Source organism: Magnolia sinica, chromosome 15, assembly GCF_029962835.1.
Source record: "Magnolia sinica isolate HGM2019 chromosome 15, MsV1, whole genome shotgun sequence".
Taxonomy (NCBI): domain Eukaryota; kingdom Viridiplantae; phylum Streptophyta; class Magnoliopsida; order Magnoliales; family Magnoliaceae; genus Magnolia; species Magnolia sinica.
The window spans coordinates 74,450,071-74,476,744 of NC_080587.1; the positions used below are offsets into that span (position 1 = coordinate 74,450,071).

At 40.8% G+C, this 26,674-nt stretch overlaps 2 protein-coding genes across 2 annotated transcripts; both read left to right on the forward strand.

The window, feature by feature from the left end:
* The first annotated feature begins 227 nt into the window (after positions 1 to 227).
* Positions 228 to 8,889, forward strand: LOC131227639 (probable nucleoside diphosphate kinase 5). Its single transcript, XM_058223444.1, has 5 exons — positions 228 to 288; positions 3,176 to 3,400; positions 4,179 to 4,286; positions 6,409 to 6,518; positions 8,638 to 8,889. The coding sequence occupies exons 1-5, from the start codon at positions 239 to 241 to the stop codon at positions 8,667 to 8,669; spliced, it is 525 nt and encodes a 174-aa protein (XP_058079427.1). The 5' UTR covers positions 228 to 238; the 3' UTR covers positions 8,670 to 8,889.
* Positions 8,890 to 19,681: 10,792 nt separating this feature from the next.
* LOC131226996 (uncharacterized) lies at positions 19,682 to 20,320 on the forward strand. The gene is made up of 2 exons (XM_058222684.1): positions 19,682 to 19,808; positions 19,899 to 20,320. The coding sequence occupies exons 1-2, from the start codon at positions 19,682 to 19,684 to the stop codon at positions 20,318 to 20,320; spliced, it is 549 nt and encodes a 182-aa protein (XP_058078667.1).
* Positions 20,321 to 26,674: the final 6,354 nt, after the last annotated feature.

Genomic DNA, 26,674 nt, shown 5'->3' on the forward strand with positions numbered 1-26,674 from the left:
GCTCTCATTCAACTTTAAACATAAAAATATAGAGTTATTTTTGAAGCCTTGTTATAATAAATTATCTTATTTCTTTCTGTAAATATAAAATGGACGGTTCAAATAATAGGAAATCTCAACATGTGGCCCAGTGGGCGGCGACTCATAGTGGATATGTAAGTCGCGACGGAGGCAAAACGAACTCGCTATATAAAGCGATCTTCGCGTTGTATACCTTTCATTTTTCCCGCCATCTTCGATGGGGAAGCTATCACTTCTCCTTCTCGTTGCCATCTCTCTCCTTCTCAGGTAAGCAATCTAGGGATTCTTTTTCATTCTTCTCTCTGAAATTCTCGATCTGGTTCTTGAAATCTCTGCAGTTTCTGTGATGTTGATGTCATTTTGTCTCTCCAAACGATCCTATAATTCGAAAAAATTCACTCAATCTCGACTATTCATTGAGATCTTCTGATCTTTCTGAAAAATTTACCCTGAATTTCCAGCTAGGGTTTTATTTTCTCTTTCAATTTCTGGTAAATCTAGAGCTAATCGGTGATTGTTTCTCAATTTCTAGATCTTTCGATCGATTCAGTTGGGGATTTTTTTACAAAAATATTGAGCGGAGATTTCCAGGAGATCTAAACCTCCTTTTTCGTTGAGATTAATGAATGCCATCGTATTTAGTCAAATGATTGCTGGAAAGTGTTTTTTTAAAAATCTCTGATAGTGTTTTCTTGCTTTATTTTGCTGCTAGGCTTTGTATTTGTTTTCTTTTCTTGTAAAATTAAAGCTATTTACCTCGATTCCGCAGTTCCTTTGGCTTTGATTATTTGTTGGATCAGGAATTGATGTTTGGGTCGTTTGGATGCTTGTAAAATCATTAAGTTGTAATCAGGTTACAAGTGTAAAGTGTTTACAGCCTGTCCTGTTTGGCTTTAAGCTGTAATCTGATCACATGTAAACAGTTGTCTGTGTTTGAATAACTTGAAATCTGTTTACAGCCGTAGGTATTCGAGCACGGCAGAGCTTGGAATGTTAAATCCTTTAAAAATAATGAAATGACATATAAAGTCTTATTTAAGATAAATCATTAGTATAAGCCCAACTCAATAAAGGCCATGGCCGATCCCTACGCTAAACAAATAATTTGGTGAGCCACAGAGGTGGGCCCACTAATTCAATTTCTCTTTTATGATGAGAAACTATTGAATATAAATAATTAACCATAAACCAACCTCAAATTAATAACAGCAACAGAGACAGAAGTGGGCCACTAATTCATCTTATGGATACCACCATGGCTCGTAAATGAATGGTTAAAATTTGTTCACATCATACAAGCAAAAACCAAGTAAAAAACACGATAGTTAGAGTTATCCTGGTTCAAATTTTACAGTGGGCAATTCCCGGCTGCCCCACCAGATAAATGGTTCCAATCACCAAGAATGACAACCCACATTACTATGATTTCAGGTGGTTCCAAGGACTACTAACTGACAAAAAATTGCAAATTCAAAGCAGAAAAAAAATAAAAAATAAAATTGCAAATTCAAAGCAGAAAAAATTACAGTACAACCATCAAAGAACTGGATTTCGTAGAGAGAGAGAGAGAGAGAGAGAGAGAGAGAGAGAGAGAGAGAGAGAGAGAGAGAGAGAGAGAGGCTCAGGGGACCACCCATTGTTTGGTTTCTGGGACTCCGGGGGCTCTAGCATCTCGGGGAGCTGGGGATGTTGACAGATCCCACCTGAGCTCGTTGAGTGACTTGACTAAGGAATGCGTAATGGAACGATATTCTTCCAACATATACGCGGTTGGGCCAACCTTCCATTGCTGCGGCTGGCCATTCCCTGAATTTTCCTCACAATCTAGGGTTGGTTGCCACTGTTCCGATTGTTGCCTTCGTTTAGTTCACACTGGTCTTCCTGTTAGAAATCGTTCAGTATCTAATTTCTTAGTTAGAGGGCTTATGATTTATGTTGTTAATATTATCATTTTTTTTTTCTCTTTTTCCATGATCTCTTCTGTGTTTAACAAGAAAACCTTCAAATATATATATATATATATATATATATATATATATATATATATATATATTGTGAAATGTTTTGTTATCCAGTGATTAAAATCTGGACCCGATCAGATTGTTGGATAACTATAAACCCTGTTGAGTAGGTGGTCAGCTGTTTTCTTGAGAATATGTAAGATTATCATGTAAAGTTTGAATCCATGACCTCTGAAATGCTTTTACCACTATGGTAGGAGTGGATTGATTGTTGATCATCTTTATTTTAATTATTTTAAATTTATTAGATTCCTGAGTTGGAGTGGGTTGGTTTGACCACCCGTTGAACCGAGCATCCCACTGAAGCAGGGAAGGTACTGTGTGCATTTTAAAATGATTGTTTCAAATTTTATGTGAGAAAAGGTCTTTCCTGACTCTTTTTTTTTTTTTTGTCCTTTCTTTATCGCAAGCTATGGTTGATCTTCCCTTTAGGAGGAATCAATGAAACAACATCAATTCAAATGTTGGATCTTCGAATTGAGAGAGATATTGAGAGAGATCAAGAATTCTCACTATTTCTTATATTCATGGACCAGATTCGATTTAGTGGGATCTTTCATTTACATTTTTTCCACCAAGAATGTTTTATGAAACTCTTTGACCCCTGAATTTGGAGTATCCTACTTTCACGTGATTCACAGGGTTCAACAAGCAATGGATATTTCATGATCGAATGTCTAGTACTGCTTGTAGTAGCGGTCCTTATATATATTGTATTAACAATCAAAATATGGTTGAAAGAAAAAATACCGGTGATTTTTTTTTTTTCCATTTAATATGGTGTCTCCAGTTGGAACTGTTATGACACACGCATAGCACACACATATATCATTGAGTTATCATGATGTCTGCCACACTTAATGAGTAAATCTTCCTATTTTTAGCCCCAAAAAAAAAGAATCTCTATATTGACTTTATACATGATAACAATGAAAGTCTTTTCAGTGGTGTTTAATTATTACACCTGCTTTTTCAGGGTGAAACTACTAGGTTGTCTTATATATTTATCCAACAGTGTTACCATCCTTTACATGAACTAATGTGTTTCTGCACTGTTCCTTGTGGAAAATTTCCTCTATCTCAACTAGTTTAATCATCTAACTCTGCAATTTTAAATGCTGCGATGGCTTCAGCTTTCCAACTGAAGCAAGTGTGGAGAAGGAGAAGACATTGGCAATTATAAAACCGGATGGTTTATTTGGTGACTATACAGACAAGATAAAGACAATTATTCTGGAATCTGGGTTCATTATCGTTAGAGAGATGACGCTTCAACTCAATGAAAGTGATGTGGCACTCTTTTATGCAGAGCATTCTGGAAGGAGCTTCTTTCCTAGCCTTGTCAATTACATGACAAGGTACCTTGGCAAACACTCACACAAGTAGCTATCTCTTGACTTGTCTTAATTATGAGGTGTTACATTTGTTTCCAGTTATATTCTCAGTCATTTCAAAAGCTACACTGAACAAAAGGAAAAAAAGGATTTGGCTGTATGATGTCTCAAACGTGGAGTATGGGTGATTCATTAGTCATTACAGTTTTTTGAGATAGCTTTATGCATGCATGGTTTTACATCAAGTCAGAGCTGGCAATCTAATCATTGATTGACCGCTTCTGAGCCTGAATCACTGAAACTCCATATGTGAACTTTTTGATCACATGATATATGGTAGCATCTGCTTGAGTGGAAACTGGTGTCTACCTGTCTCCCCAGCTTTTGATACTAATATATATGAAGTTGTTGAATTGTTGTACAAAAAAAATGGTGCATGTTTCTTATTTGAGCTCGTCTTCCTACAAGGTAGCACAACTCTTCCTGCAGACTTGCAGTAGGTGTACTTTGACAGGAAATAGGTTTTACCTCAACCTGGCTGCACCCTCATGTGCTACAAGCAATCAATTGAGCTCATGTCTTTCTACATGGTAGCACAACTCTTCCTGCAGATTTGCAGTAGGTGTACTTTGACAGGAAATAGGTTTTACCTCAACCTGGCTGCACCCTCATGTGCTACAAGCAATCATTTGAGCCACTCTTTGATGATCCAAGACTTGATCATTATGTATTTCCTTGTTTTGAATAGTAATTACAGTTCATCTCCTTTTTCCCTGTTTTACTGACATTTTAATTTTCTCAGCGGCCCAGTGTCTATTATGGTTCTGGAAAAGGCGAATGCTATTGTTGATTGGCGCATTTTGATTGGACCAACGGATGCAAGAAAAGCCAGGCTATCACACCTTGGAAGGTTAGTTATTCTTAATTGCTGTTACACTACATTTTGCTTTGATATTCCTGATCTACTTTTCTCTTCTTTCCCGATCTTGAGGTTCCTTGGAAAATTGGATCTTCTTCTTCTTTTGTGTGTAGTGTCTACATATATATCCATCCACTAGTGTGAGCGTGCATTGTATGTGTGTTCATATATAGCCACATCCACGTGTGTGTGTGTGTGTGCGTGCGCGCGCGCATTATCTGCTAGTGCTTTGTGTCTTGTTGTATGTGTGTCATGTGTGCATATATAGCCACATCCACCGTGCATGTGTCATGTGTGCATAGCCACATCCACCTTTGTGCGTGCGTGCGTGCGTATATATGTAGAGCCACATAACACTTCTATGTCTGTGTGCATATACAGCCACATTCACCATTGCATGTGTGTATCCACTAGTGCGTGTGTGTGGAAAGTGAAATCAAAAGTTAAATGAACCGCTACATGAGTGTGTTTTTGTGCGCGTGCGTGCATGTGTATGTATATTGTGTGCATGGGAAAGTGAAAGCAAAATGAACTGCTATGAGTAAGCGAGCGAGCGAGCACACACGGCGCATGTGCGCTTGTGTGGAAGGGAAAGTTAAAGCGTAAGTGAAGTGAACTGCTCGTGCGAGTGTGAGAGTGAAACGAACTGCTAGATGAAAAAAAATGGGTATTTTATTCAAACATATTGAACATCTACCTTTCTTCTTTTTCTAAATTTCTCTAGAAACACAAATTTTTATTCTCAATATGTAGTGATACTTTATAGTCCTGTGACACTGTGGGACAACGGTTGTATGCTTATCCATGCTGAATACATATTGGGTATCTGGTACATTTGGGGACATCCTGTCAATTTTGTGTCTGCTTTGAAGATATGAAAGTAGCCCTAGTGAGGAGTTCAAACTAGAAGCAATAAGATGTGCACGCTGCTTTTTATAACCAAATCCATCTATAGAAGCCACAATGTATCTCCAATCATTCCAAAACCACGACATATATGAAATAACAATAATGGAAAGGATGGATATATGGAATCCATCCACACAAATCCAATAACATACCAATATGGATCAGAATCCCATGGCAGGATACAAATATTAAACTACCAAACCAAAATCATGAATTCAATAATAATCACAGACACATATTGCTATATATGTATAGTGTTTACATGGCTTTTACAAGTCTCCTACACTTAATAAAACAGGCCTAATCAGAAGCCCATGGGATCTTAAAAATCTTTCCCAAACCATCTCAATTGGTATAAAAGACCAATCAAATCAGGAAGGAGTCCAAATTTGATCCTACACTTTTTACGAACTAGTCATAGGGCCTGTATATACATAACCTTGCAGCTTTATACAAGCTATATGATCTGTGTGGAAGTCCAAAATAGATAAGCAGTTGGGATATACACATACAAACAAGATTTGGTTGGACTTTTGGCCCAACTGCTGGGCATTTCCGGCCATATGGTTAGCTTTGTAGGCCCCACAAGTCAATTGAACAGTCCTGCATCATATCTCCATTCCCCTTTCAGTTACTAGCCAACTCCAATGCTGAACTACATTGAACTTGGCTTATATTCCTAATTCTTTGATAATTTGTTGTGTCCAACATAAAGAAAAGAAGAAACTCACTTTATTTAATGTTTAATAGTTTACGAACACACATTAGGTTTCACCTTTCCCTTTTGTGTGGCCACACAATTAGTTGCATGAAGTCCTGCTCCTGCTTTGAATTGCATAAGATTTGTGCCCACTCCTGTTCCTGCTTTGTAGCTATTTGTGCTCTCTACATTTGAAACAAATGCCTCCTGCTCCAGCACCCAAATCTGTTACCACTTTCTTACACTTTGTGCAGCTGCGGGGAAGATTATCCTACATTATCGTACCCAAATCAACTGAATTGACTATGTATGCATGCTCTTATAATGTCTTTTTGGTCCATATTCACATCTAACTCATAGAGATGGCTGGATGTTTGGAGTTCGATCCTCAAAATTATAAATGGTACTATGATTACTTTTAACCTGTATCCAAAAACTATATGCCTTCGTGAGATTAATTTCCTCAATTTTCTTCATTAAGGAGTTCTTGTGGTCATTTTTCAGCATTAGGGCCATGTGTGGGTCAGATTTAGAAAGGAATTGTGTTCATGGTTCTGATTCTCCTCAATCTGCTGCACGGGAGATTACATTTTTCTTTGGAGAGATGTCATCTGGTCAGTTTCTTTCCTTGTTTATCTCATTATATATAGTATTACGAGGTCGACCTCATGAGAGCTTCCCATGAGTTCGAGCTATGTGGGCCCCACCTTGATCTATGTTAGACATCTACACCATGCATTTGGTGGGCCCCCTCTAGGTTATGGGATATCCCAAAAATCAGCCACATCCAGAACTCAAGTAGGCCGTACCATCTAAAACCATGTGAAAATTGTGCCTAGAACATCTAAAACCACTTGGTGAGGCCCACCTAAGTTTTCGATATGGCTGAAACTTAGTGTGACCCCTCATCCAGGTGGGATACGCAATGGATGGGCTGGATGTCTGATCCACATCTAAGTGGGCCCAATAAACAATTATGAAGGTTTCAATGGGTGGATATCTACTCTCAACTGTTGTCTATGGTGTGGCTCACCTAAGTCATTAATTGGCCTGATTTTTAGGCCCGTTGCTCATCATGGAAGGGTGCATTTGATTGATGGGCTGGATGTCCGACATAGATCAATGTGGGCCTCGACCTCATGGGAAGGTTACCGTGAGGTCAACCTTATAGTACCTTTTCGAATATATATATATATATATATATATATATATATATATATATATTCAATGTTGTGGTTTATTCTTACTATGCTATGACAATGAAATACTATAATGACAATAGGGCATGTTTGTTTTTTCATTTTTCATGGTAAATGGTAAATGGTGGTAAATCAACAATGATGATTTCTCACTAAAGTTTGGAAGAGAGGGTAATAGCAGTTTAATTATAGCCTAAACAACTGTGATTGCATGCATCCAAATTGGATGGGGATTGCGTGAGGTAAATCTGTGTCCCACTGTAATGTGTGTGTCTGATCTACGCCGTCCATCCATTTTGCCAGCTTATTTTATGGCATAAACGCAAAAAACGAGGTAGATTATAAGCTCTAGTGGACCACACTATAGAAAACAAGGGGGATAATGATGTCCACTGTTGAAAGCTGAAACCTTCCTAGGGACCACAGGCATGTTTATCTGTCATCCATCCTGTTCATAAGGTGACACAGACATGGATGAAGGGAAAACACAAACATCAGCTTAATCCAAAACTTCTGTGGCCCCCAAGAAGTTTTCAATGGTAAGCGTTCGATTTCCCCCTGTTTCCTGTGGTGTGGTCCACTTGTGCTTTGGATCTATCTCATTTTTTTTGGTCTCATGCCCTAAAATGAGCAGATAAAGTGGATGGACGGCGTGGATTAGACACTTACATAACGGTGGGCCTCGCAGATTTTACATATATTATGTTTTCCTTCCTCGGTCTTAGCGTTAGAGCCTTTCAAACAGGTGTTGTTGTCAGCATCATGGGAAAGTGGCTGGCATGAATTAGTGAAGTAAATAATTATTACTTATTTACCACTATTTACAAGTAATTACAGAAAAACAAACAGGCCTAAGATGTGCTATAAATATGTAACACTTTCAAAACCCAAGGGTTATATTCTTGGCATCATTAATTACATGGTAGTGTAGATGTAGCCTATAATGAACGTGTCTGTTGTTGTACATAATTCTTGTGACAACATACAAATAGATCAGTGTTGGCCTGATAGTCAACACGTGAAGAATTACGATCTCATGCTAAAATAGATCAACCTAATTGGCACTTCTCTTCCGATTATTGTGACAAATATCACCAAGATTTTTGAAAATCTCACAATATTATTGTGGAATTTTGATTAAAAGATATTTTCATGATAATATTGTTAGATTTTCAAAATCTCGGCAGTTTTTAATTACCGTGATTTTAACAGGAAAATTGTCTAGAAGTTAAAATAATTCAGCTTATACTTTTATATTTGAGTTTTAATTTATTTATTAGTTTATAATAAACATTTTTAAAATTTAAATATTTGATTTCAGCGAGATTTTCCTGTTAATATTGTGAGAAAAATGTCAAAATCTGAAAATCTCTTGAGAAATGGCAGAGAACAAGAATTGTCACTATGCATACCCATTTCAGTTCTCATTAATAACTTCAAAAGATCACAAGATCAGCTTGCATGGAAAATCTTGCTCAGTCATACTGCCAAATGTTCTCACCTCTTAGTTGTTGCCGTGTTTTGTAATATGCAGGAGAAAATGTTGCCGTACATGATGAGCTTTAGAAGGTAAAATAGCGAACACGACACACTGTATTGACTTGCATAAACCCATCTGTTTTTACCCATCACTAGATCATGCCACTCTGCCTGGCACAGTTGCACAAGTGCACTGCCACCTTATAAACTGATCACAATTATGAAATTGTAAGGAAATAGAAATCATGGAGCTTGAAACTTGCTTGGTTTGTTAGGCTAGTCTATATGATTTCTTTGTATCATCTAATTGGATTGTGTTGTAACCATAGAAATTCTTTCGTCTAGCATGTACAGTTGTTGGTTGGTTGTTTCCACTTCTATCTTTTGATGGGATAAAATCCAATTCATGCAAAGGTAACATACGCTTAAACCTAATGTCTTCAAAATGGGTAGTGACAAATACTAGTTACATTTAAGATGACGAAAATGTGAAAAGCAGCCTCTGTATATATGATGGCTGATGTTTTTTAGCACCCTTTTTCAAGACCCAAGCTTATTTTTGTCAACCTACATAGGTTGATGTTAAAGCTGCCCTTCTGAGGTGAATCATGACAAAAGCATTTGATGAGCTTGTTTGGATAGGAAAACTTCAAAACGTGGATATTGAAAACCTCCACTGGGAAAAAAAAAAACATGTAAAACTGGGTAAAAGAGTCAGTCTACTGTTTGTTTCGCTACTAAATTTTCCATGGAAATTGATTTTTCCATTGTTTGGATGGTAGTTCTTTTTAGTGTGGAAAGACAAAGAGCCTTTAACAGTCCAGGGGCCAAGGTCTAGGGGCATGACGGAGCATGAATTCTATGCGCCCGGGGATCACCGAACACATCTCCCCTCTCTCCAGCTGTAGCTTTTGATGACTCCGTCAAAATCCAGTCCCGTCGAGGGACGCGTGTCGACAATGCAACGGCGTCTGCTGCTCATCCCGCCCTCGACCCTCCACGTGGCCAAATTTCAACCACCTCGGGCGCTGATCTCGAAGCCACAATCTACGTCGCCTCTACTTTCCTAAGCTCACGACAAAGATATCACCACGTCACCCCCTCACCCTAGAGTCTAGCCCTGAAGGTGGTCACAAATAAAGCGCATGTTGGAGGTTTCAAACCGGCTTGGGTGTGGATATCGCAGGACCCGATTTCAAACCCGAACCCGATCGGCTTGTATGCCACTTGGGGTGGATCGGGTCCAGAGAGGCAGGTCTTATAATCTCGGCATTGGTTCCTCCTAGGTCCTTTAATCTCAACAATCCCTTCCATCCAGACCCGGGCCCCTCCCGTTGTCTGATTCCTCTCCCTAGCAACACCAAATCGAAGCACTCCCCTCCGAATTAAGCTCTCTAGTTGAAGATGCCGTCCCCTCTCCGGATAGTTCGAGCCGGCGATCAAGATTTCCAGCCCGCCCCTTTAGTTCGATCTTGGGTTACTGAAGATGGAGCCGATTTCGATAATTTCTCCATGTAATCGGAGAACCCTTCCTCGCCTATCTCCATTCCCCCCTCCAGTCTTTCCGTTTCATCGGAGCAGACTCACCATGGTATCCTCACGCTCTTTCAGGAGGATAATGGAGTCAACGTTATAGAAGCTGAGCCTCTCTAGTGCTGCGTAGGCTTAGGCCCGCGTAATGTTAAAGGATATGACCAGAATACCACAGAAGCAGACCATAGAGCTAAGATGGTTGATGTCATCCAAAATAAAAAATGGATTAGGGATGCTGTTGGCCCCATAGGGAGATCCTTACGGCTCTCTTTCGGGGATCGCCCTGAGGATTACATAGCCCTATTTCAATGTGTTGAGTCGCGTGGGAGGCCTCTCTCAGCATCGCCTTCCCCTCGACGTCGCCTCTTCAAGTCCTGTAGCGACAGAAATTTGCAGCGCCTTAAATCGCATTCCGGTGAGTCATACATGATCAATCTGTCCATTGCAAATCAGGTTATTTGGGGCAGCTCGGTTGCCAAATGAAGATCATCTCCTGGAATGTGAGGGGAGTGGGGTCCAAGCAGAAAAAAAGTCTCATCAAAGACCTCTGTAGCAGATATAGTCCTGATGTTATTTGTTTTCAGGAAACCAAAGTTCATCAGTTTGATGATAGGCTGATGGGTACTCTGTGGAAGGCTAGAGATGCTAAACGGAAGGTGCTCGACTCCATCGGCAGTTCAGGAGGCATCCTCCTCGCTTGGAGATTGTCTCAGTGGTCTTTGCAGAGTGGTTGGGTAGGGTCTTTTGCTGTGTCAGTCATCTTGGAAGAGATATCTACTAGCGTCCAGTTTCTTATTGCCTTGGTATACGGCCCTTCCTTAGATGCAATCAGAACAGACTTCTGGGAGGAATTGAGTCTCATCTGTCAGGGTTTCGATGGCCCCTCTTGCATTGTGGGTGACTTTAATGTCATCAGATATGTGGAAGAGAGATCTCATGGGAAGAAAAGCACCCCCACGATGGCCTCTTTCTCGCAATGGATTGAGGATCAGGAACTAGTGGACCTTCCCCTGCTAGGCTCAAGATTGACTTGGTTGAACGGGAGAGCTATCCCTATTCTCTCTCGTTTGGACAAGTTTTTAGTTTCTAACGACTGGTTGGATCTCTTCTCCTCGATTTCTCAGTCTGTTCTTCCCAGAGTTACGTCTGATCACTCTCCCATTCTTCTCTCAAATGAGGATCAGAATTGGGGGCTAAAACCTTTTAGGTTTGATTCATCATGGCTTATAATAGAAGGCTTCTCTCCAATGATTGCTGATTGGTGGGCTGGTTTTCAGGTGAAGGGCTTTGCAGGGTATAGTTTATTCTCCAAACTTAAACAGCTGAAGGGGCGTTTGAAACAGTGGAAGCAGAAGGAATTCCACGACAGAGAATTGGAAACGGATTTGCTCTTATCTGAGCTGCATATGATTGATTTGGAAGCTGAATCTTCCCCCATGTCCCCTGCTACGATGGCTAAAAGAATTCAGTTGATACAATCTCTCTCTTTGAGGGCCCTCAAAAAAGAAATCTCTTGGAAGCAGAAATCCAGAGCGAAGTGGATTAAGGAGGGAGACAAAAATACTAGCTGTTTCCACAGATTAGCCACTATGCACACCAGTTCCAATAAAATCAGTAGCATTGTTGTGAATGGCATTAGGATTGAAGATAAAGACTCTATTGCCAATGATGCGATATTGTACTTCAGTTCGCTCCTCAAAGGTGAAGATTGGCAGCGTCCCTGCTTGTATCAGCTTCATATGAACAGTGTTTCGCCTGAGGAAGCCTCTCAGCTTGAAGTCCTGTTCTCCGTGGAAGAAGTGAAGGTTGTTATAGATGCCTTAGGCAGTGACAAGGCTCCAGGCCCCGATGGTTTTCCAATTATGTTTTTCCAAAGCTTCTGGGAGGTGATTCAATCAGATGTTATGGCCCTTTTCAAGGAATTTCATGATAGAGGTAGACTGTCTAAGGGTTTAGGGGCTTCCTTTATAGCCCTTATTCCCAAAATGTCGGGGGTTGCCTCGTTCCAAGACTTCAGACCAATCAGTTTGGTTGGAGGGCCCTATAAAATTCTGGCCAAAGTTCTCGCGTCCCGTCTTAAGAAGGTTATTAGTAAGGTTATTTCAGGAAACCAAAGTGCTTTCATATCCGGGAGGCAGATAATCGATTGTGCTCTTATAGCCAATGAATGCCTGTATTCGAGCCATAGGTCTGGGGTTAAGAGTCTAGTCTGTAAATTAGATATTGAGAAAGCTTACGACCACGTGGACTGGGATTTCCTGGCCTACATGATGAAGCGGATGGGCTTTGGGGACAAATGGCATGCGTTGATAGGCGAATGCATCGGTTCGGCACACTTTTTGATCCTTCTCAACGGATCCCCTAAAGGTTTTTTTAAGAGCTCGAGAGGTCTGCGGCAAGGCGATCCCCTTTCTCCATTTCTCTTCCTTACTGTGGTTGAGGCCCTGTCTAGGCTCCTGATCAAAGGTGTTTATATCGGCATTCTAGGTGGCATTAAAATCAAAGGTATGAGCAATCCTCTATTGCATATTCAGTTTGCGGATGACACGCTGATTTTTTCTGAAGCTAATCTAGAGTTGATGGACAACCTTCACACCACGATTCGCTGTTTTGAGTCCATATCCGGCTTGAGAGTTAACCTAGCCAAATCCAAGATGTTTGGTGTCAACATGGAATTCGAGGAGCTTAACTCCTATGCTAAAGCCTTCCAATGCTCTTCGGCTTCTCTCCTGTCGACCTTTGTTGGTCTCCCTTTATGCATAGGCAGCCCCCCTAAGCATTTTTGGGAGAAGGTTATCTCAAGATTTCAGAAATACTTGGCAAGATGGAAATGTCACTACTTGTTGCTGGGAGGTCATCTCGCACTAGTTAAGGCCACCCTCTCTAATTTGCTGCTCTATTTTATATCCCTCTTCAGATGCCCGGGCCAGATTATGTCTATTCTCGATAACTTAAGGCGTGACTTTCTATGGCACGGCAAGGAAGATAAGAAGTTCCATCTTCTCAACTGGAAAGAGGTGTGTAATCATATTAGAGAGGGCGGAGCAGGTGTTAAAGACTTGAAGAGTATGAATCGGGCTCTCCTCGGGAAGTGGATTTGGAGATTGGGGACGGAAAACGGTAATCTTTGGAATACTGTTATTAAAAGTAAATATGGTAAATCAGCGGGTGATTGGTGGACCAAAGAGTCTTCATCCTATAAGGCGTCGACAATCTGGAAGGGTATCTTAAAGCAGAAAAAGGACGTCATCAAAGGAGTTGCTTTCGACCTTGGCAACGGCTTCAATATTCGCTTTTGGGTCGATACTTGGGTGGGCAACTCTCCCCTGAAAGACAGATTCTCAAACATATATCTCCTAGCTCCTTCCAAGGACATCTCTATAGCTGATTGTTATGATCTTATTGGGGACAAAATCGTGTGGAATCTTCCCTGCAGAAGAAATCTTCAAGATTGGGAAATCAGTGAATACGAGGATATCATGGTTTGTATCTCTGCAGCCTCCCCAAACCATCTATCAGAAGATTCCTTAATATGGAAGCTGGATAAGGACAACAGATTTTCCGTCAAATCCCTATACAACATGCTCCTTAACCACCTGGTGGACCCTGTTTCTCAGCAGCCCTGCTTTATCTGGAAATACTCAGCCCCACGAAAGTTTCTGGTTTTCGGTTGGTTAGTGAACAAGAAGAAAATTCTCACAATAGATAATCTGCGTAAAAGAGGTATGGTCATCGTGAATATATGCCCTGCTGAATGCGCAATGAAGAGTCAGTCGATCATCTCCTTCACTGCCCTTTCTCTTCTCTTATTTGGGCTGAGTTTTGCTTGAGGTTCAATATCTGCTATTGTGCCCCTAGTACGGCAGATCATTTTCTTCAAGCTTGGCACGGGGTCAATCTAGGCAAGCTCAAAACCAAATTATGGAGGATGGGGATTTTAGCTGTTTGGTGGTCAATCTGGGAGGCAAGAAATGGGAGATGCTTCTCGGACGTCTCAAATTCTGTTCACGTTGTTATTTCTAGAGCGAAATGTCTATTGATAGAATGGGCGTCCCAAGTTGATATGTTTAAGGGCTATAACCTCTGTTTTATTGGTCTTTAAGGAGTTTCTGCCCTCTCAGCAGATTCTCTCCCTTTTGTAATCTCTTCTTTATCAATGCATCGTTATCTTTCAAAAAAAAAAAAAAAAAGAGCCTTTAACAGGCAGTTGGTGACCCCAATAAAGAGAGGAAATGTGCATGGATTTTATTTATTTATTAATTTTTTTAATTTTTAAACCTCGTCTTTTTGGAAGAAGTCATTTTGTTCATTTTTCGAGGAAAAGTGTAATAATGAAAATGATTTCCACAGCTACTTTTTATCATTCAAATAGCTGAAAATACCATACACATGGAAATCGATTTCATGTCCAACCATGTCCAGCTTACCAAACAGTCCTTAGGGGTCGTTTGAATGCCTGTTAAGTTTTGTAAGTGTGAAGTGACTTACAGGTGGTGTTTGGGGGAGGAAATTCACCTGTAAGCACTTGTCAGTCGTTTACAGGCATGTGGTGTTTGGGGGAGGAAATTCATAACCTGTAAATCACTTGTCAGTCATTTAGGGTCCGTTTGGATACCACCAAATAAGTTACTTTTTCTACTTACAGCAGTAGATAAGCGACTTATTTCATATAAGCAAGTTTGGTTCATGATTAGTTATAAGTAACTTTTTTACTTAAAAAGTACTTGATAACTTCAGTTTTTTTTATTTATTTATTTTTTATTTTTAAAGCTTTTCTACTTTTCACAAGTTGCTGAAGAGAGGCATAAGAGAGGCGAAAGAGAGGAGAGGCTTATAAGTATGTTGTTTACCAAACATACTTATCTTCTTAGTAAGCAAAAACTAAGATAAGTACTTGTGGCATAAGTAACTTATCTTAAGCAACTTACGATCCAAACACCCCCTAAGTGAGTTGGAACTGAAAGTAACTTTGAGGTGAAAGTCACAACTTAAAAAATTACAGGCATCCAAACGACCCCTTAGTTTTGTCTCAGTTATTTGGGGCTTGCTTTATGTATCCGATTTTGTCAATCATTCCTTTTGAAGGTCATATCCTCCGTCCTTTTAGGCTTCCTCTCATCCTCTTTTCTGGCCACTCTAATCGAGGTTTCACCTCCTTATTGAACCTGTCTCTGGTCTTTGTCATTCAGTGACCAAACCATCTATCTCCCTATGTCATTTTCTCTCATTGGGACCACTCCTAAGCTGCTCGGGATGGTCTCATTCTATGGGCAAGTTCTACATGGTAATTTGGTAGAACAGAATTTTTGTGAGAAAGCAGCTCACTATGAGATGGGGCCACTTGGGCTGTATGGGGATTGATTGAGATTGATTAAGAACGAAGGGAAGTGAGAAGCTATCCCATGTTTTTGAGAGAGCTCTGCCAGTTATAATGCTAGGGAATACGAGCATAGATGTCAAAACCCCCTTTGCAAGATAGGTAGAGTTACGATTCTTCAAGCAGTTCCTACAATCAAAAGAGGACGGGTAAGGTAGATTAAACTGACTGTAGACTTGTAGGAATGTGTGTATGTGTAAAATAACAATTAGAAAATTGGAGAAAAAAAATTGGGGTTTGGAGCAAGGCTCAAAGCCTACGCACATGGGCCTAGGCCTCAAAGATAGTTCTTTTGTTTTTTAAAAATATATATTATTATTTTGTTCTTATTGACATAGTACTAAAAGACCTTAGTCCTTGGTCATATCAATTTCCAACTTGACACCCAAACGGTTCTAGGCCATTCCATGTGGGGAAATTATTGCAAAAGCCTTCAATGGGGCAAGGACTTGCCCAGACCTGGACTGGCTTATGGGCTTTATTTTCCAAATTCTTGATTACCTATACTGTGTAAAATGGGATTTCGTTTTCCTCAATGATGCTGATGGCGTCGAGCCCCTTTATGTGACTATTTTCTATTTCCATCTATATGCTAATTTCCTGAAATGCACATTAGATTGTAATTCACTTTAATCATCTTTAACAATTATTCTCATAAATTTCCCACCCATTAGATTGGAAGCTTTCTCCCCTAAGCATTTATACCCTTTGTTCCCCAAGCACCTCCGCATGATATTGCAAAACTCAGAATACCTATTCAAATGTGTCTAATACATTTCTCAACAGCCATGATATTGGCTCTTCATGTGAGCGAGCAAAACAGATGTCAAGGATCCAAGCCATTCATTAGGCAGTGTGCAGTTTAAATATGCAATGGATGGAAAACAATATTGGTCTGCTGATCAGGCAGGTCAAACTTGTATGAGAAAATGCGCCACTAGAAGGAAAAAAAAAAGCCTAATGGTCCAAATTCAATTTGTATGGTTTGCTTGATGAGTGTGATACTATCATCTTTGGTATATGGCATGTTCACAATGTGCACCACCTGATGAATGGCTTACATCTCTGACACTTATTCTGCCGCCTCATGTGAGGACCTCACCACAATCCAAGGTATTGAATATTCAACCCTAACCTGTAAACTAACACTTAAATCAAACATCTCATCATGAAATAACATCATAAATTAGCACTTGTAACTATCAAAATAATACAAGGAAAATAGTCTATAATCACTAGCGGTATACAAATTAAATTAAAAAACAGATTAAAAGTAAATTAACTATCATAAAAGCAAAGAGAGACTATAACATGCTTAGATGGCTCTGATCATGAACCTTACTTTAGATAAAAGTTCATGGTTCCAACGATGAATTCTATTTTCCATGCAAGACATGATTTTACATTTATATAATGTCGGTCATAACTTATGTATGTTTTGTATATGAGTTTGGGTTGCTCCAGGCTTCAACCCAACCAGGGTTGGGGTTGTGGAGCCCACCTCATGTACGGTCCAATTGCTGTCCATGTGGACTCACGTGTCCAAGTGGAGGTATACAACGCACATATCGCAATGGACTGTGCCTGGTGGACCTTCAAAGTTGTCCTTTAAATTCACTTGGGGCATGCTCCAAAAGAAAAGAAAAGAAAAAAAAGATAAGAAAAAGATCTGGTCAAACCCTAGGAAGGCTAAACACAAGCCGTATTTGTGGAGGGTGCGTAGGTCAATTTTAGGGCTGGCATGTTTTGCTAGTTGTAATCTTTCCATTTAAGGAAAGTACATTTGCCAAGGACAACACATTCCTAGGCTCCACCAAACCCGAAGCTGTGATAGTTCACATGGCTTCTTTGTTTATCCTCTTTGGTCGCAGCGCGTTAGACCCTCTCCTTCCTTTAATACCTCTTCTGCATCTCGATGAGGGATTTGGGTGGGATGTATCACTTCTAGGATGTGGATGGCCTGGTGACCGGGTCACCATGGATATCTCCAGTGGCTGTGGGCCCCACCATAATGTATGTGTATCGTCCACACCGTCTTTCCTTTTTGCTCGCTCATTTCAACCTTGGGGATCACCATTATGTTTATTTGCCATCCAACCTGTTCATAAGGTCACATCGTACCGAGATGAAGGAAAAAAAGCCAAATATTAGTTTGATCCAAAACATCTGTGCCCCCAAGAAATTTTCAACCATAGTCAATCAATCCCCACTTTCCTGTAGTGTGGTCCACTTGAGGTTTCAATCTGTCTGATTTTTGGGCTTATGGCAAAATGGATGAACAGCTTGGATAAAGCACATACATCACGGTGGGCCCCACAGAGTCATGCCATCAGAAAATCCGCTCACCAGGCAATCAGCGTCCCACTTCTAGGCCGGGCTAGATTCCTACGCTGCTTCACCAACATTTTGAAACATCCTCCTTACATGGGACATTGATGCCACCCAAGTTGAGGGTCGCATTGTAGGATGATCAGGCAATTCGATGATCAGGCAATTCTAGCCGTCCAATTATTAAATAGTGAGTGGTCCAAATTCGAAGGGAAAGAAAATCAGATTCTTAATATTATTCTACACAAATTGGTCAGCCAGTTTGGATGGTCTGGATTACCGGTCGAAGAGTCGCTACCATTTTGTAAATGGTGCAAAACTTAGGTAAGATTCTCGCGCAACTCTAAAGGCCCTTGGGACGATGACTACGATTATTAAAAAAAGAAAAGAAAAAGCAGACCACATCAGAAAGCCGATTCTCCCTTGTATCCAGAGGGTGCCATATCACTTATTATTACAGGAATTATATGATTCTTGAGCCGTAAGTTTTTTTTTTTTTTTCGTTTTTGTTTTTAGAGGTGGGGCCCATGACTGCGTGATCCAGCCCGTTGGTCCGATTGGTCCTGATGTCCAAAGTGAAAACCACCCAGATTGGAAGATTCTGAGCGTCCAATCCAATCGTTTGCGGGCAACTGTTTGATGGGTTAGGATGGTTCCATTCATGTTGGGGCCCTTCAATTCAACTGTCTGGATCACCCAGCCATGGCCCCTACTTGTACCAGCTCAAAGGCATGAGGATATTGTGGGGGGTATCCTTGGCTCAGTGGCTGATACAGAGGCTCTGTTTGGATTTTCACCTAAAAGACGTTAAAAAGCTGACTCGACAATCGATCGACCAAACAGGTGTGAAAACCCTTTTTGTGGAAGTGCATCCAAACAGGCCCTAAAGCAATGGAGACTGGCATTTGCTTAGGATACATACATATATGCTTCTGGCTAGGACTGACCTTCTCTCACACATGTTCATATGCTGTGTTCCGAATTATTCATCAAACTCAGCGTCCCAAAAAGACAATTTTTATTGTAACTTTAGGCCTATTGGAACCTTAGTGGACCACTATCTTCAGATCAAATCCGGCCGTTTGCATGCTTCTAACTACAGGGAGAAAGATGCGGTGAAACGCCTTATCAGTGGCACCCAAACATGTCCTAAGTTGTAATTCCTTTTACTTTTCCTCCCCTCTTCTAAGGAAAACAAAGAGGGGAAAAGGTGAGAGGTGGGCCAGACCTAGATTGGACAATCTGCCAATGCCAAACTTATCTGATACGGACTCTAGCAACTTGGAACCCCCCTTCAGTGAGGAAGAAGTGTGGAAGGTGGTGACGTCGCTTGGGGGGGACAAGGCCCCAGGTTCAAATGGTTTCCCGATCTATTTTTTTCAAGTTTTCTGGAATATCCTTGAGGGAGATCTTATGGAGTTTGTGAGGGAGTTTCATGAACGAGGTAGACTGTTGAAGGGTCTGGGGGCTTCATTCATTGCTCTCATTCCGAAAGCTTAAGGGGCTACTGTGCTAAAGGACTTTAGACCCATTAGTCTTCTCGGGAGCTCATATAAAATCCTGGCTAAAGTGTTAGCTTCTCGGTTGAATATGATTATAGGTAAGATCATTTCGGGCAATCAGAGTGCGTTCATCCCAAGTAGACAGATTGTGGACTGCACCCTCATTGCAAATGAATGTTTGGACTCCGCTCACAAAGTCGGCTCCAAAGTTCTTATGTGCAAGTTAGACATTGAAAAGGCCAATGATCATGTTGATTGAGATTTTCTGTAGTACATGCTTAGAAGGATGGGGTTCAGTGCTAAATGGAGACAGTGGATGGGGGAATGTCTCAGTTGAGCTTACTTTTCCATTCTTCTAAATGGATCCCCCAAAGGTTTCTTCAAAAGGCTTGCGTGGCCTGCAGCAGGGCGATCCTCTTTTCCCACCTTTGTTCCTCATTGTTGGAGAGGCCCTTTCCAGAATGTTGAATAAAGGAGAAGAGGAAGGTCTCATCAGTGGTATCAGAATTTAAGGCATGCCAAAGGCTATCTCCCATATTCAATATGCGGACGACACTCTTATTTTCTGCATGGCAGATTCTGTGTTGGTGGATAATTTACATTTCGTCATTCGTTGCTTTGAGGTGGTGTCGGGTTTGAAGGTAAATCTGACCAAATCCAAATTATGCGGTATCAATATAGAGCCCAAGGAGGTTTCAGATTTTGCTCAAAAGATGGGCTGCGCAGCGGCCTCCTTCCTTTCTTCCTTTGTTGGCCTCCCTCTATGTACGGGTGTGCCCCCTAAATCTGCGTGGGACAAGGTGATAAATCGTTTCGAATCCTATCTAACCAAATGGAAGTGTCGTTTTCTCTCGAGAGGTGGGCGTCTAACTCTCATAAAGGCGGCCCTGTCCAATCTGCCTGTGCACCTCATGTCCCTTTTCAGATGCCCTCCTAGTAAATTGAAGTCAATCGATAAGCTGATGCGGGATTTCTTCTGGAACGACAAATCTGATTAAAGTAAATATCATCTCGTGAAGTGGAAGTAGGTGTGCTGTACTTTTAAAAATGGGGGCGTAGGAATAAGGGACCTTAAGGCAATGAATGGCGCTCTTTTGGGCAAATGGACGTGGCGACTTGGGATGGAGAATGATAGCCTATGGAACCAGTTGATCAAACATAAATATGGTAGTTCCTTTGGGGGCTGGTGGTCTAAGCCCTCTACTACCTACAGAGCCTCTGCTATTTGGAAGGGTATTTTGTCGATGCGCAAGCAGGTGCTTAAAGGAGTGGTCATTGATCCAGGGAAGGGAGACCAAGTTCGGTTTTGGGAAGACACCTGCTGGGAGACACTCCCCTTAAAGATCAATATCCTTCTATTTTCCAGCTTGCCCCGAGCAATGAGATCACCATCAACAGATGCGTTATATCATCTGGTGAAGAGACAGTCTGGAATGTGATTTGCAGAAGACATTTACAGGACTGGGAGGCCTCCGATTATGCTGATCTTCTTCAAAAGCTTTAGAGCACCGAGCTGGATCTTTCACCTGCAGATCGTATCAAGTGGAGGTGGGAAATATCGGGTGAGTTCTCTGTCAAGTCCTTGTATCAAAAGCTATCCTCCTATCCTGCCATGCTCTCTCCTCCGTCTTCCCTGATCTGGAGATGTGAGGCCCCCCCAAAAATTCTAGTGTTAGGCTGGCTCGTGGGGCACAAAAAAATTTCTAACGATTGACAATCTGAAAAAAAGGGGAATGCCGATTGTTAACATATGCTTGTGTTGCATGAAGAGTGAGGAATCTATAGATCACCTCCTCCTCCATTGTCCTTTCATCGCGTCGGTGTGGGCAGATTTTCTGCATTGCTGCAGGATAAGTTGGTGTAATCCGAGCTTAGTCGATCTCCTCCTCTACAGCTGGTATGGGGTCAGTCTGGGCAAGTGGTTAAAGCGGCTATGGAGGATGTCGATTCTTGCAATTTGGTGAGCCGTTTGGACAGAAAGAAACAGCAGATGCTTTGATAATATATCTCATCCAGTGAACAGTATTACCGCCTATGCTAAGCGTTTGCTCGTTGAGTGGGCTGCGTCTGACGCTAGCCTTAGAAATCTTGATTTTTTTTTTTCCGTCTCTCTTGCTGGGTGGTTCTTTTGTTTTGTTTTGTTTTGTTTTTTTTTTTTTTTTTTTTTGTTGCTCTTTCTTGCCTTTTTCCCATTTTGTTCTATCTTTTCTTCTAATGAAATTTCAGTGATCTTTCAAAAAAAAAAAAAACCAAAGAGAGGAAAAGGCAATATTTAGATGTTCCTTGGGTAGATAAATCCGAGTGAGGTGTGTGCGTGTTTTAAAAAAACAAAGGTAAATAAATTAGAATGTAAGACAATACAATAAGCTGGGATGAAAATGGTAAATATTTTTTAAAATCACATGTAAATTTATTTATCTAAATTTATAAATAAATAAGCATTTAAAATGTTTAGAATAGAAAAATTTACAATTTTTTTTAAAAATAATATAGAATTTACATTTTGGTACATTTTTTAATAATCTTACAAATCAGCATTAGAGTACTTGATTTCTTAGCAGTTGCTGAAGTTGTCCTAACTCAGCTCCATTCGTGATTTAGGTGGACTATGCCTTGGGCCTAAATTTTGTTGTTGCATCTAATAGTTGGAGGAGATTAGATATAACCATCATGTTGGGCCCTATAAAAATCAAAGGTAGATGTCTCTCTCCCAATTGTTTCCTTTGGAGAGGCTCGCCTGAATCATAGGTCAGCTTAATTTTTTTGGCTCTAGGCCCAATGTAAGATTACACATCTAATAGTTGGAGTGGATCTCACGTATATGTCCTGGTGGGCCTTACAAAAAATTAAAGGGTATGTGTCCCATGAAATTCTTTTTCCAATATATCAGTCGAACATGGCCCTTGATGTTTGACAGGCCCCATTATGTTATGTATATGAAATGCACTCGAACCATTAAGATGTATTCCCACATTAGGTCCATGACAAAAAAAATAATAATCAGGTTAACTAATGATTTGGGTCTCAATTAATGGGTCAGGGTAGATGCACTCCGTTTAAACACTGAAATCGTGGGTGTGTGTGATGGAAAAAAAGGCCAACTTATGATTTAAGTAGGCATCACCGAAGGAAACAGGTAGCCCTTGATTTTTTACAGGGCCATGATGATTCTATGAAATACACTCCAACCCTTATACTCCAGACATGGCTCTATGGTAGGAGCTTTGCGTTTCAACATTGAAGCCATGGGTCTGAGTGCTCGTGTGAGTGAGTGGGTGGGTATAAACAATCAATAAATAATAAATAAAAATTTGAAAGAAAGTACTAGAAGATACTTTAATAATATTATTTAAATTAATTAGTAGTTTATTGAACTGGAATGTCTAGTCATCACCACAGCTTTAAAAAAAAAAAAAAACACTTAGACTCGCACTAGCGGACTCGGCTCCATTGGATTTCACCAGTCCAAACCGGGGATGGGCCCACCTACCCATTGCCCCGTCATTGCGAGGATGTGAGTTTCTCGTGCGTGCGCTTGTTTGGGTGCATGTGCTTTAGTTTGGATGAATTCACAACGATTCAAAACTCACGCCGCCAATGTATAGCCGTACACATCCATACGCGGGCACACGTGCAGAAATGAAACGCGTGTGTGAGATCTGAGCCAATGAGGCTACAAATAACGCTTAGATCTTATGCCTAAAAGGTCAGACAATCTCACTCAGGTGGGCCACAGTGTACAAAGTAAAGGAACGGTTATTTTTTGAGCCATTCATGTGCTTCATGAGCTGTGGCCCATCCAAGGTGTGAAATGGTCTGATTTTCATGCGAGAAGATCTAGATAGCTTGGCTCACCCGATGGAAAGCTGAGATATTACACGTGCACCGCGTGTGGGTGTGTGTACGGCTCGAACAGGCGTGTGGAATTAGCAAGCCTCGTGGAAAATGGGGATCATGGCGATCTTAAATGATACCGAACGGCAGGTTTTTGGAGGAGTGTTGCAAAGTCAACCCCGTCGACACACGTGTTAATACGCAACAAGCCGATCTTGGTCAGATGCGGCAGTGTCTTGACAGGTAGACTGCCCACTTGCGCGCGAATGCCGTTGCTGCACGTGATTGGACTATTTTCACGTGCCGGTTGTGGGGCTCATTACAAGTAAGCCTGCACTCAGTTTATAATAATAATGGTAGAGAGAGAGAGGAGAGAGGAGACGGGGATTCGTGGTAGCTGATTGCGTACTGAGTAAACTCGGTGACGCACACCGTGATTTATGTATTCTATCCACTCCGTCCATCCATTTTATCAGATAATTTTAGGGGTAGAAAAAAAAAAAAAAAGTATCCAAGGTTCAAGTGGACCACACCATAAGAAACAGTTTGAATTGAACATCCACCTTGAAAAATCTTGGGGCCACGGAAGTTTGGGATCAAGGTGATATTTGTCTCTTCCCTTCCATGAAAGTACGTTCCCTCTCATGAAAGTACGTGTGATATTATGAACAGGTTAGATGACAAATAAACATTAATGTGCTAAAAAGACAGATGGACGGTGTGGATAAACCACGTACATTCAAGGTGTGTCAAACAGAGTTTACTCATTACGATAAAAGCGTACTGAGTTTGTACGCAATTCGATTTCGGGATTTGGAAAGGGCAGAGAGGCGTCGGTTCTCCAATGGCTGGATCAAAAGGTATGAATTTGTACGGAGGACTAGGGCTTCGAGCGGACGGTGGGATTCGTCCCACTTCCTCTAGTTATACCGGCTCGGCTCGGCTACGACTCAGCCGCTGCCCTGCCCTGACCGCGGGCAGGATGGGCAAACCAGAGGCAGGATTTCCTTTGAACCGCGCCAGGTTATTTTGGCTAACGGAGGGCCATGTGGGAAGCGCTTTCGTAAGATCCACCCCGTCCATCAGGTACAGTGACTTATGTTCATGAAATAATCCAAATGTGATGATGATCCGACACTCGTGTGGGCCACGCCACGGGAAACAGTTGGGATGGGATGCCTACCATCAGTTTTTTGTATGGCCCACCAAGGTAATTATATTCCATCCAATCCGTTCATCTGATGTGCCCCATCAGGATAAAATAATTACCCTCACAGTATTCCAAAATTCAGGTGCCTTATTTAGAGATTTTAGGTTTAATTTTTTTGGGGTGGTCCACCAGACTGTTGAATCAGCCTGATTTTTGGGATGAATGCCAAAGAGAGTTATTTCAGCTGATGGACGGAGTGGATTTTATGCACGTTAAGTTGTTTCCTCAGCGTTAGAGAAAGTAACACCGGCAGGAGACAAGCACGTTGTTCGTTCCTATTTGACTCGACATAAAACTCGGGGAGGAAAGAGAAGGAGGCTTCTGCTACATGCCATCTTGGCACGCTTGTTAAGCATGTGATCTGCTCACCAGGTGGACCTCACGGTGTCAATGCTCAAAAAGGATGATCCGTTGATCAGGGGTGGTCCCAGGTCATGAAAAGGTCAGTGAGAGGCTGATGTAAACTCGGGTGAGTAGGCCAACTTGATGTACGGCTTTGCTCTCTCACACAAACATGCCACGTTGGCATCTGTCACGAGAGAGCGAATTAGGTGTTAGCCGGGTAACGCTCCCGTGGGTGTTGCATTGAACATGGCCCCACCTTGATGCCATCTAGAGCTACTTTCTTTTAGCTCATTTTAGGGTATGGTACAAAAAAAAATCAGCAGATCTAAATCTTAAGAACGAGAGAGAGAAAGAAAGAGAGAAAAGAAGTAGAAGAAGAAGGAGAGACAGAGTTTAAGAATGAGAAAGAAAAAGGAGAATTAAAGTACGATGAGTCCCCACATGTGGACTTTGTTGGAATTTTTAGTTTAAAAAAACTATTTGAACTAAATAAAATTAAAATAAGAAAAGGTAAAATATTTATTGATTTGTAGAAGTTGTGGCATTATGTTAAATTATTGGGCTTGAAATTGAATTTACCCTTTTTGGACCGTCTCCTAAGTGTAATTGGATTCTTTGCGCAATCGACTTCCATAATAAAATAAAACTTAGTTCCAATGGTGCACTCACTATACACGTGGTTGAATGACTTATTACCTTAACTCAAATCCTAAAACACTTAATATATATATATATATATATATATATATATATATATATATATATATATATATATATATATATATATATATATATATATATCTTTTTTGTATATAAAATTAACCTTTGTGAAGACACTCTTAATAATGTTGAAACACCCTTTCAAAACGAATTGTGATCGTTGGATTCAAATCAAATTGATTTGACCTTTAGGGTAAAAATATAATTTTTTAAAACAAAGATGAAGGTAGTGTATTTCTTTAAACTTGCAAGAAAAAGACACGTCCACATATGTGCATACATGCACCCATGACCACGGCCATGGATTAGTTGAGCTAAAAAAATTTAAAAAATTAATTTTAGATATAAAGAACTTAAAGTACATTACTTAAATGGCACACATGTGCCACATTGCCACATGTGCCACCCTACATTATCCCTTGGCTCTACATTCCATTGTCCATCTCATATTGTCTTTTGTTCGGTACGTATGCAACTATCCATCTCTTGCTTTTGCCCATGTGCACCCACATGTGTTACCCGCCGTTATCCTTCTTCAATGGCTCTATACGTGGCACATGAGACAACATGCCACATGTCCAATGTACTTATCTGCACATGTGCCACTACTTCAAGTGTCCACGTGTCAAATATATATGATAATCTTAATATATTATAAAAAAAGACAAATAACTCCAACATGCTACCCATCACTTCGGCCGCCCATATCTGTCGATTAAATATGTCCAAAGAATCAACAGTGGATATCATTTTGCAGCATGATTAGTGGATCACATGCATTCTTAAAAGCTCCCATAGGATGAACGGTCCTGATAATCCGAGCTTTTTTATATGTGGGCCCAATGGGCTCACGTGACAGAAACATAATTACATAAATGCCTCCCATGCTGCAATGGACGCGAATTGCATACTGACCATGCGAGTACCGACCTTGATACTGATCGGTGCTATGCGGCCCCACCATGACGTGTGTTTTATCCATAACGTTCATTCATTTTCTCAGCTCACTTGAGCATATGAACCCAAATGAGGCAGATCCAAATCTCAAGTGGACCACACCAGACGAAAATAGTGGTGATTGAACGCCCACTATTAAAAACTTTCTACGGCCCACTGTAATTTTTATTTTCCATCCAACCTGTTGATTAGGTCACACAGACATGGATGAAGGGAAAACAAAAATTTAAGCTTGATCCAAAACTTCTGTGGCCCCTAAGAAATTTTCGACGGTGGAAGTCATTAT

Coding starts and splice junctions, on each gene's coding strand:
- LOC131227639 (XM_058223444.1), top strand. CDS start 239: ATGGGGAAGCTATCACTTCTCCTTCTCGTTGCCATCTCTCTCCTTCTC. Junction 4,287..6,408: donor AGGCTATCACACCTTGGAAG/GTTAGTTATTCT, acceptor GTCATTTTTCAG/CATTAGGGCCATGTGTGGGT. Junction 6,519..8,637: donor CTTTGGAGAGATGTCATCTG/GTCAGTTTCTTT, acceptor TGTAATATGCAG/GAGAAAATGTTGCCGTACAT.
- LOC131226996 (XM_058222684.1), top strand. CDS start 19,682: ATGGATCCCCCAAAGGTTTCTTCAAAAGGCTTGCGTGGCCTGCAGCAG. Junction 19,809..19,898: donor GAATAAAGGAGAAGAGGAAG/GTCTCATCAGTG, acceptor TCTGCATGGCAG/ATTCTGTGTTGGTGGATAAT.